The following is a 10,808-nucleotide window of genomic DNA, read 5'->3' as shown; positions in this document are numbered from 1 at the left end:
GTTTACACTGCAGTATGCATACTGTACAGTGTGAACGCACTGCATTCTCAAATCTAGGTCATATCTAGTATGAGTAGTATGCTAGTATGCCATTTCGAACACACCCAGGGAGATTAGACAGAAACTTTTCCCAGTCAGAAGCTCTGGACACAAACTTCCACACAGAGACAAAGTGACCGTTGGGCGCAACCCGTTTGAATCTGTCCAAAGTCACTAACGGTCCTTCACATTCCCGTGCATTACAGAGAGACACACACACAAGCATTAAGGTGAGAGTTTAGAGTTTAGATAGTCAGGGTTACCTGTGTCAGGGAGAGACTGGCAGCCATGGTGTTTCTGTTCCCACTAGTTCATTCTGCGTAACGCAGCGCTAGATAGGCGGAGAGCAGGGCAGGCTGGAACACACGGAGCTGGAGCTCCTGGACTGGGATCAGGGTTGCCAAATGGGATTGGACAATTTCCAGCCTAACATAGTCACAGTCTAAAACACTGCTAAAAACCAGCCCAGAAACTACTGTCAGAAACCCGCTAATTACTATTGGGGCTGCCCATCTCCTGCCCCTAAACTGTATGTCTGTTGCCAAATGATGTTTGTAAAACAAACAAAAAAAACTGCACATTGTATGTAGCTACTAGGGTGTGTGTTTTCACTTCACGCATTTTGTAACTTTCAGGCATTTTGATACCGCCTACATGCTGTTTATCCAGCCCAACCAACCCAAATGCTTTTTTCCCGGCCCAGTGTGATCAAAAGGAGCCCATTCGGCGGGAATCCGCTACATCTGGCAACTGTCAGCACTGCAGTTCGCCGATATGAATATGAATGTCCCCAAACTAAATATGAATATTCATAAGATGTAATATTTCAAACATCTTCTTGTGACAAAAATGGGACCACGTGTGACCACTTAGTCTACCTGTCCGTGTTTGATGAGAAATGTTCCAAATATATGTGGATACTTGCAAATGAACTTTTAGATTGGGGAAAAATGATTATAATAATTCTGCAACAGGTGCCTGGATTACTGAATTGATTTTAAAGCACCTTAGTATATAGTACAATAAAGAAAGCTTGGAAAGTCTCTGACGGGTGGTTTTATTGCCGCATCTTTCTACGGAGCATAGGACGCATATCGAACACCGTGAAAACTAGAAAGAAGCAATACAACAATACAATTAGGCTACTTCATAGCTTCACAAATATTACACATGGAAAACCACACTTGTTTGGAAAATCAAAATCCAAGAATGACATCTTGGTACATCTTGGTAGGCCTACAGCATATTAACCCAATTAACTGCTCTGCTCCTGAACTGCTGCTCAAAGGATCAAAAGATGCTCAACAATCTAAGATAATGTACCTATAATCTGCAGCTAACATACTCTACAAGATTTACACAAATATGACCTATCTTCTGTTTCATTAATCAGTGTGACACATCTTGAATTGTCTTTAGTAACTGTAGTTTAACTGTGTTTTTTGAATTCCCTGAATTCCAATAACATAATACATACAATAAAAATAAGAGTAGGCTACCCATAGTAGAGCTGTCAACATAGAGAGCTTTTCAAAATAAAAGTAAGAACACACCGTGGATAACTACAGCATTATACTGGTCATTTACAGTAAGTGCAATGAAGAATTAATTTTAACCCCTCCGATTGTGCCTTGGATCTCCTATAAACATTTCTCTGGGTCAGGAGTCAGTCCCCAAACATGGTCTTGTTTTGTCTAAACATACACCTACCATGTTGCAAAATCATTGCCTATCATCCAAAACAACAGATAATGTGCAACAAGGACAAACATCCTTTTTCTTAAATCAATTCTACGTTTCATAAGGCAACCTCTGTAATCAAATAGATGGAAACATAAAACAAAACAACAAAGGCAGTCTTATTTCCTTTTCATCATTTTTTTATTGGACAGTAATTCTTTATTCACGCAACAAAATGGACACATTTTCATACATAGCATAGTACAAAATATGTCTTAGAAAAGGAACAGCGACTTCCTATCAGACAGGGACAGCTCTGGGGGGGTACAGCAGTGCAGAAACATGACGTTGGAGATCAGAAGAACATAATTAATCACTCAACAGGACTGGGTCACCCTGCTAGGCAACAGGCCTGGGTCACCCTGCTAGGCAACAGGACTGGGTCACCCTGCTAGGCAACAACAGGCCTGGGTCACCCTGCTAGGCAACACGGAATGGACAAGGACCCCCTCCCACATTACTCAGTGTAGAATGTCTTCATCTAAAACATATGAATGTAATGTATTCAATTTAGACACACAGAAAAGTATCTGCAGGATAGAGAAACACATTAGGTGCGTTCGTAAATACGCTCTGAGAGCGCCAGAGCGCACCCGGGATGGGTGCTCTCTGACCGCTTCCGGAAATTAACTGATTTCAGTTTAAACCAGAGTGCTCGTGAGCGGATTAGAGCAGATTTCCAGAGCGTATTTACGAACGATGCACCCATTATTTGTTGAGACACGAGACGCCACGGCCTGGAGTTTCCTCTTCCCATTTTCCCATGGGATACCAGTCTGATCGGACAGGCCCGTTTCTGGAGCACCAGTCTATCAAGACAGGCCCATCTCTGGGATGCCACCCTGGTAGGAGAGACCTATCTCTGGGATACCAGTCTGGTAGGAGAGACCTATCTCTGGGATGCCAGTCTGGTAGGAGAGACTTATCTCTGGGATACCAGTCTGACAGGAGAGACCTATCCCTGGGATACCAGTCTGGTAGGAGAGACCTATCTCTGGGATACCAGTCTGACAGGAGAGACCTATCTCTGGGATGCCAGTCTGGTAGGAGAGACTCATCCCTGGGATGCCACCCTGGTAGGAGAGACCCATCCCTGGGATACCACCCTGGTAAGACAGGCCTACCCCTGGAGCACCACCCTGGTAAGCCACAAGACATCAGGGTTGTGTTGAAGGGGGGTGCAACATTGCAGATAGATAGACAGCATGAATAGAGATGACATGACTCTGACTTAGGTCAGAAGGGTATGCATGTCTGTTCTACTCAGTATATTTCTCTATATCTGAACGCTCCGCAACGTTGTGGCCTCCTGAACGCAGCCCAGAGACGACAGACTCTGTACAAATATGTCATAGATTAACAACGAAAGAAAACAAAACAACCAAAACACTATTCAGAGGTAAACATTAATCTCAGGAAGTTTTTAGAAGAAACTATGGTCATGGGCCACAGCAGGTGGAGAATTTTTTTCTTTTTCAGTAATAAGATGACTCGACATACATAGAAAAGCATAACTTCATCTGAAGTACAACTGTTACATCCCTCTTAACAAAAACATAGCAATTACCCGCATTTTCTTATTGCTGGAACTGCTCATCTCGGGGTCAAGAACAACATTCCCTCATAATACCTCTAAGCCGTCTTTCAGAACTCCCGTAGGTTTATTAATAATAGCACATGGAAACATAAAATAATTGCTGTCCTTAGTCATAGATTACCCGTCCCCTTGCCCTGTAAACAAAACAATAACTCCTAACCCCTATACTTCCCCCCCCCCCCCCCACACCTTCATTACCCCCCCCACCCCCACCCCCAAACGTAAATGGGCAGCGCCAATCATCAGTCATGAAGGGAATGTCCAACTCAAGTCCAAACTCCTCCCCCAGCCGCGTTCCATTGGCTCACAGTAGAAACAGGGCGGGGCCTCCTGTCTCAGTTTATAACTCATCCTTTAGTGCATTGTCCGTTTCCTCCTCCTCGTCCTGCTCCTCGTCCTCCTCTTCTTCATCTTCATATTCCTCCTCCTCCTCTTTGTCCTCCTCGTCCTCCTCGTCTTCCTCCTTCACCTCCTCCTTCCTATTCTTCTCCTCTTCCTCACGTGTCTTCCTCTCCTCGTCCTCTTGGCCGTCCTTCATCTTCTTTTCAAGGTCCTGTGTAAACACCAAACACAGGAGACCGCTAAATGCCAAGGCTCCAAATACACTTCTAGAGATTTCATTCAGGCAGTTTCCTGATCAGACTTGAGCCTTGTTCCGAGACTTTATCACACTTTCTATGGAGAATCTCTATTGAAATGACCTTTCTATGCTAGGATATGATTGGAAGTAAATGTAAAAAATCATTGGAAGTAAAATTATTTTTTAAATCATGCCATCACATGCCAGTGGGTGTGTGTCTATGGCTGTAGTTAAATAATCAATGGATTCAATATTAGTTTGACTCCAAATGAGATAATAGGGGGTCATTTCCTTAGGACCCTTTGACTATAGAACATAGGTAATTGCTGTGTTCACACATGCCAGTGGTATGAAGCTGGAGATAATGAATGTGATGTTAAAAATGTGTGGAATGTCCCTTTAATCACAGAAGGGTTTGATCTAGTGTGGGTAAGCAGCCCAGTGTAATCTGCAACCTGATGGAGGTCATTGACTTAGTTGATCTTGGTACCAGTCATCTTAGTGACTTACCTTAGTTGACCCCCAGGTTTCATTCCCAACTTCCTCTGCCAGCGCCGGGTCGTTGGTGATCAGGAAATTGTCAAAGATGGTGCCCGACTTCACCTGTAACAACAAGGCAGGTGATTGGTTAAGAGGATGGATGAACGGAATGTAACGACCACCGTTGACCAATAGCAACACATATATGACGTGTTACAATACGTGCCAGTTGATCTGTTATACACATACAATTTATGGAGAAAAAAATACATTCTGTCATAATGATTTATAATTATAATAATTTTAAAAATCTCTCTCTATATATATATATATATATATATAGAATTGTAACAATAATAATAATTATATTAATATAATGTATTATATATACTGTATATACGATATAATACAATATAATATATAATAATAATATTAATAATAATTATAATAACATGTATTATATTATATATAATTAGGATGTCAAGTCTAATATCATCCAGCCAGCCCACCTGCCACAGATCCAGGCCGATCACGCCGAAGCTGTCGTATTTGTAGATCTCAGCGTCGGCTGTGTACTCTGGGTTGTCTATCTCAGGATGCACCCACTTCCCCTTGAAGGCGGGGTTGTCAATCAGGCGGGGCTTCCACTCACCCTAGGGGGACGAGGGAGGGAGGGGTTAGCTACAGTTAGGGTTGGGTGGTAATACCAATATATATCTAAAAATTATAATATTGGAAAATAGCAACAGTGTCCGTTTCAATACCATCATAATAAAAGTCCTGCTGCGCGATGTGCTGCATACAGTACCAGTCAAAAGTTTGGACACACCTTCCCCATTCAATTACACATAGTATAGTATAATAGTATAATAGTACCTATATGGCTTCTCATTTGAAACATAGGGTAAAGTGTTGAGTAAAGTGAAACATAGGGTAAAGTGTTGAGTCCTTATGACATATTTACAGATATAGACATTGAAACTATAGTGCATGTTGCTGGTATGATGTCAACATAACCATCAACAGATCATTTTCATGCGCGTGTCACGGGTCACCACTCATACGTATGTATAGCGTAAACGGGGGCAGAAGGCCTACCTTGTACTCAGGGTTGGTGACCATGGGCGGCTCCCACTCTCCATCCATCTCCTCATCCCAGTCATCAGGCTTCTTAGCATCAGGGTCTGGGATGTTCTCAGCCTTGTCCCAGTCCTACAGGGGGACAGACAGAGGGACAGACAGACAGGGAGACAGACAGAGAATGTTAATACATTGCTATTGAGTCAAGATCTTCTATGTAGAGAGGACATACTCAGGTTAGCAGAATAGTATAGACAATAAAATGGAACATTTTGTCCACAAATATTGAACAGCTGTCGAACAGCTGTTGAGCTTCAGAGAAACAGACCTCAAACACATGTTTAGATCACATCAGCAGGAGGACCTCAACATCAAGTTAATGCCAATCCATCTGTGCTATACATCAGTGAAGTCTGGTGGAGGTAGACATTGGAGGAAGGACTATCATTGCGATACCGTTCCTCATTCCGTTCCATGCATTGCAATGAGCCCGTCCTGCGATTTCTACCTCCACCAGCCTCCCCTGGGGCGTATTCCATCACGACGCTAAAGGGAAATCCAGGCTTATTTTGATAAGTCTCACGAGATTTATATATAAAAAAAACAGGCTTACTTTGATGGGTCTCGCGAGACTCATCAAAATAAGCCGGGATTTTCCTTTAGCGACGTTGATGGAATACCCCCCTGGTCCTGTACATAGCACAAGTGAAGAGAAACGTCAATTGTCTTCTCTCAGAAGGGCAGCACAGACAGACACTGATTAGGGTTTATATTATATATATATTTTAGTTCATTAGTTCATTTTCTTTTTGTTTAAATACATTTTATTTCTCTCTCACTTAACAATCTCACGTAACAAACTGTACCTGTCTAACCGTCATCAATGAACACGGTTCCTGAACATGACCTCATGATATCTGCTCCCACAACAAGTTTGTGTTCTTTGTTTGTTTGTGTATGATGTGTTTCTGTTTGTGTGGTGTGTTATGCCTGAAATGTTGCATTAAAAAATGCATATGCATTTATGCATATTTATGCAAATATTGCATTAAAAAAAAGAATGGCAGCGCAGTGTGAACACACCTCAGGCCTCTGGTCCTCTGGGTCGGCCGTCTTCTCCCTCTCGTCCCAGTCCTCAGGCTTGGTGGCCTCGGGGTCCTTGATCTTCTTGGCCGGCAGCAGGTCCCAGTCCTCCTCCAGACTGCCCCCCTCCACCTTCTTGTTGTCGATCTTCACCTCGTAGGTGTTGTCAGGGTTCACCACCAGCGTGTACAGGTGGGTGTACTCATCATCCTAGACAACAACAACAACAACAACAACAACAACAACAACATCAACATCAACAACAAGCATAACTGTAAACAAAGTCTGTGGTTTTAGGTTATTGTAAGCCTTGATAACTACAAATTAATGTAGTTGGTCCACAGTCGATATATATATATATAGATTTAAATACCGGTAGTAGTATATAATTCAGGGATAGGTAGACACACATTTCGGCCTAAGCATTCGCCAGTGTCTCTTTTTTGAGTGTGGACCAGGGGGGTATTCCATCAACGTCACTAGAGGAAAATCCAGGCTTATTTTTTATAAGTTTCGCGAGATTCATCAAAATAAGCCTGGATTTTTGTTTAGCAACGTTGATGGAATACCCCCCAGGCAGCTACATTATTTTGGAGTTATATTATTATCATATTTTGGCCGATGCATCTGTTCTGTGCGCAGTGGTCACACAAACCTCCAAAGTATTTATAAGTAGCAGCATACTTTCCAAATCAAAGTTTATTCATCCTATACATAGAATACAGTTCTAGAAGATGCAATTAAATGCTTAGGGCGAGCTAGCTCCTCAACCATAATCAAACAAATCAACAATACAAGAACAATAGCATAAGTGTATCGTGTATAGCAGCAGAAACACAATAGTAGCAGTATAGGAGTGCAGTGGTGCAGCGCGTGTCCTCTGTGGCTCAGTTGGTAAAGTATGGCGCTATCAACACTTTAGGTTGTGGGTTCGTTTCCCGCCGGGACCGTATATACTGAAAAATATATCCACTCACTGCGATGTAAGTCGCTTTGGGTAAAAGGGTCAGCTAAATGGCTTACATTACATAGAGAATGTCATTGGAGAATGTCACTGGTCTGCAGGAGGTGAGGCAGATTAGGATCAGATACTGCGTAAGTGCAAACGTAAGTGTTGTCTTGTCTGTAATCAAGGAGTCGCGGACGAGGCATCTCGCACGTTTCTGTTTGTGTGTCTCACCTTGCACCTGATGTCCTTGTTGATCAGGTGGTTCTTGCCGTTGTAGTTGAAGATCACATGGACCTTCTTGGTGCCTGGTCCACAAATGTCCGGGCCTGAAACAGACCAGAACCTTAGGAACTCACCTTCACAGCCAACAACCTTGGGAGGAGCGTGAACAGGCAACTCGGCGCACACACACAGGCACACACACAGGCACACACACACACACACACACGCACCCAGGCGCACACACACACACACAGCCGCGCACACACACACACACACACACACACACACACAGGCGCACACACACAGGCGCACACACACACACGCACACACACACAGGCGCACACACACACAGACACACACAGACACACACACACACACACACACAGACACTAACCGAACATGATGTTGTAAGTAGAGTCTCCGTGCATCTCCTCCTGGTTGAGGTCAGAGGGGAAGAGTTTGATGTACCCTCCGCCACAGTCGATGTTCTGCTCGTGTTTGACGGTGAACTGGATCACCAGGGGCTGGCCGTCGTTGCTGAAGTCATCAAAGCGGGACGAGGCGGAGTAGAACCTCGCGTCCTGGCTGGTCTGAAGACCTGCGATGTTGACAAGGACATGACAGAGATGTCACATATACTGTAGTGTACACACCATGACCAGCTCAGTGGCCTTGCGGGGTGTACTTGTACATCAAGCCGCCTCACGGAAACAGGAGATAGGCTCCTGCCCCCCTAAGGGCCGTTAGGCTCGAGAACCATCGGTTCTCACGGCTACTTACATACTGTACACAGACCTCAGATCAGCCAACGGACATAGTTCTCCTTCAAGATCAGTATCAATTTGAGGGAAAGACATCCCAAACTATGCTTGGTTCATGCGTAGTGCCTGCATTTACACACACATTTCTGCTTATCAGTTTTAGTGTGGGTTATTAAGACATCGTTAGTCGTTTTTTCCCTCACCTTTGTCCTTCTCTACGTCACCGTAGAACTTCCCAGATGTCAGGAGGAACTTCCCGTAGTCGGTCTTGTGCTTGGACTCCACCCAACGACTCTGCCAAGCATCTGAAACAGACAGTGCATGTGAAACCATCTGAAACAGACAGTGCATGTGAAACCATCTGAAACAGACAGTGCATATAAAACCATCTGAAACAGACAGTGCATATAAAACCATCTGAAACAGACAGTGCATATAAAACCATCTGAAACAGACAGTGCATATAAAACCATCTGAAACAGACAGTGCATGTGAAACCATCTGAAACAGACAGTGCACGTGAAACCATCTGAAACAGACAGTGCATGTGAAACCATCTGAAACAGACAGTGCATGTGAAACCATCTGAAACAGACAGTACATATCAAACCATCTGAAACAGACAGTGCATATAAAACCATCTGAAACAGACAGTGCATGTGAAACCATCTGAAACAGACAGTGCATATAGAACCATCTGAAACAGACAGTGCATGTGAAACCATCTGAAACAGACAGTACATATCAAACCAGGTTTCCTTCTGATAACTGCAGTGGTGGACATTACTGTGGCGGTGCTCTGGATTATAGAGAGGCGGTGCATGACCCGCGGCACGTCCCATCACGTATGAATGAATGAATGAATGATATTGACAACGCTTATGTCACTAATCTTACCACTACCTGTCTAGATACATTGTCTAGATAAATATAGACTGCAAAATATTCCCCATAGCAAGCTGAAATATGGATTAATTGTGCTATAGCCTAGGCATAGTCATAGCGTAGTCATAGATTTCAACATGCCAAGGAAGCAGATTTTTTTTTACTACAGCACGTAAAATATTACAGATATTTCTGGGTTGTAAATGTGCCGTTTTAACTCACCTCCATCTTCAAACTGGTCTCGGAGATACACAGAGGACTCTGCGACAGACAGGGCCACCAGGGCCACCAAGAGCAATGACAGCGCTGTATATAGCATTGTAGCAGGCTAGATAGACGCCCTACAGAGCAGAGAAGTAAAGGAGATAGACGTATATAAATATGACTAATTCTACATACACTGCGTTAAGCAGCACGGCGAACAATACGTGCTGAATCCTTCCGATCCTGACCTGAAACTAACGATGCTGGACTTCTCTCTCTCTCCTCTCTCCTCGGAACAGATGGCCGGTTTTCATTGGCTGGCAAGCTGGAGGCGGGAGCCTGAGTGGATCCGACCAATCGGATCGGTAGGAAAAGGTACGGGACACATCTGTTTAGCCAATGGGAGCTGACCACGCGTTTGCTTGGCACGCGCCCCAGAGAGAGCGGCCGAGTGCATCAGCCACAGATGAATGAGTCGCATTCTAGTGTATTCTGTCTCTGTCTCTGTCTCTGTCTCTGTCTCTGTCTCTGTCTCTATTCTGTCTCTGTCTCTCTCTCTGTCTCTGTCTCTGTCTCTGTCTCTGTCTCTGTCTCTGTCTCGGTCTCTGTCTCTGTCTCTATCTCTGTCTCTGTATCTGTCTCTATCTGTCTCTGTATCTGTCTCTATCTGTCTCTGTCTCTATATCTATATCTGTCTCTGTCTCTCTATCTGTCTCTCTATCTGTCTCTGTCTCTCTATCTGTCTCTGTCTCTATATCTATATCTGTCTCTGTCTCTATTCTGTCTCTATTCTGTCTCTGTCTCTGTATCTGTCTCTGTCTCTATATCTATATCTGTCTCTGTCTCTGTCTCTGTATCTGTCTCTCTATCTGTCTCTGTCTCTATATCTATATCTGTCTCTGTCTCTATTCTGTCTCTGTCTCTGTCTCTATTCTGTCTCTGTCTCTATTCTGTCTCTGTCTCTCTATCTGTCTCTGTCTCTATTCTGTCTCTATTCCGTCTCTGTCTCTATTCTGTCTCTGTCTCTATTCTGTCTCTGTCTCTGTCTCTATTCTGTCTCTGTCTCTGTCTCTATTCTGTCTCTGTCTCTATTCTGTCTCTGTTCTGTCTCTATTCTGTCTCTGTCTCTATTCCGTCTCTATCTCTATTCTGTCTCTGTCTCTATTCTGTCTCTATTATGTCTCTGTC

At 43.7% G+C, this 10,808-nt stretch overlaps 2 protein-coding genes across 2 annotated transcripts in view; both read right to left on the bottom strand.

Annotated features, from left to right (window-relative positions):
* eps15 (epidermal growth factor receptor pathway substrate 15) overlaps nucleotides 1–341 on the bottom strand; it is a 39,266-nt gene extending 38,925 nt beyond the window's left edge. The window contains 1 exon segment of the mRNA XM_080547426.1: nucleotides 303–341. Within this exon segment, the coding sequence (XP_080403552.1) occupies nucleotides 303–329 (27 nt within the window). The 5' untranslated portion in view covers nucleotides 330–341.
* A 3,266-nt stretch (nucleotides 342–3,607) lies between these two features.
* On the bottom strand, nucleotides 3,608–9,901 carry LOC308172734 (calreticulin-like). The gene is made up of 9 exons (XM_080547685.1): nucleotides 9,639–9,901; nucleotides 8,735–8,836; nucleotides 8,165–8,368; nucleotides 7,780–7,874; nucleotides 6,600–6,809; nucleotides 5,535–5,648; nucleotides 4,946–5,089; nucleotides 4,467–4,559; nucleotides 3,608–3,929 (listed from the first exon to the last, which is right to left on the bottom strand). The coding sequence occupies exons 1-9, from the start codon at nucleotides 9,733–9,735 to the stop codon at nucleotides 3,717–3,719; spliced, it is 1,272 nt and encodes a 423-aa protein (XP_080403811.1). The 5' UTR covers nucleotides 9,736–9,901; the 3' UTR covers nucleotides 3,608–3,716.
* Between the last annotated feature and the right edge of the window lie 907 nt (nucleotides 9,902–10,808).

The sequence above is a fragment of the Nansenia antarctica genome, assembly GCF_963989245.1.
Source record: "Nansenia antarctica genome assembly, chromosome: 17".
Classification (NCBI taxonomy): domain Eukaryota; kingdom Metazoa; phylum Chordata; class Actinopteri; order Argentiniformes; family Microstomatidae; genus Nansenia; species Nansenia antarctica.
This window is presented reverse-complemented; position numbering and strand designations above follow the sequence as displayed.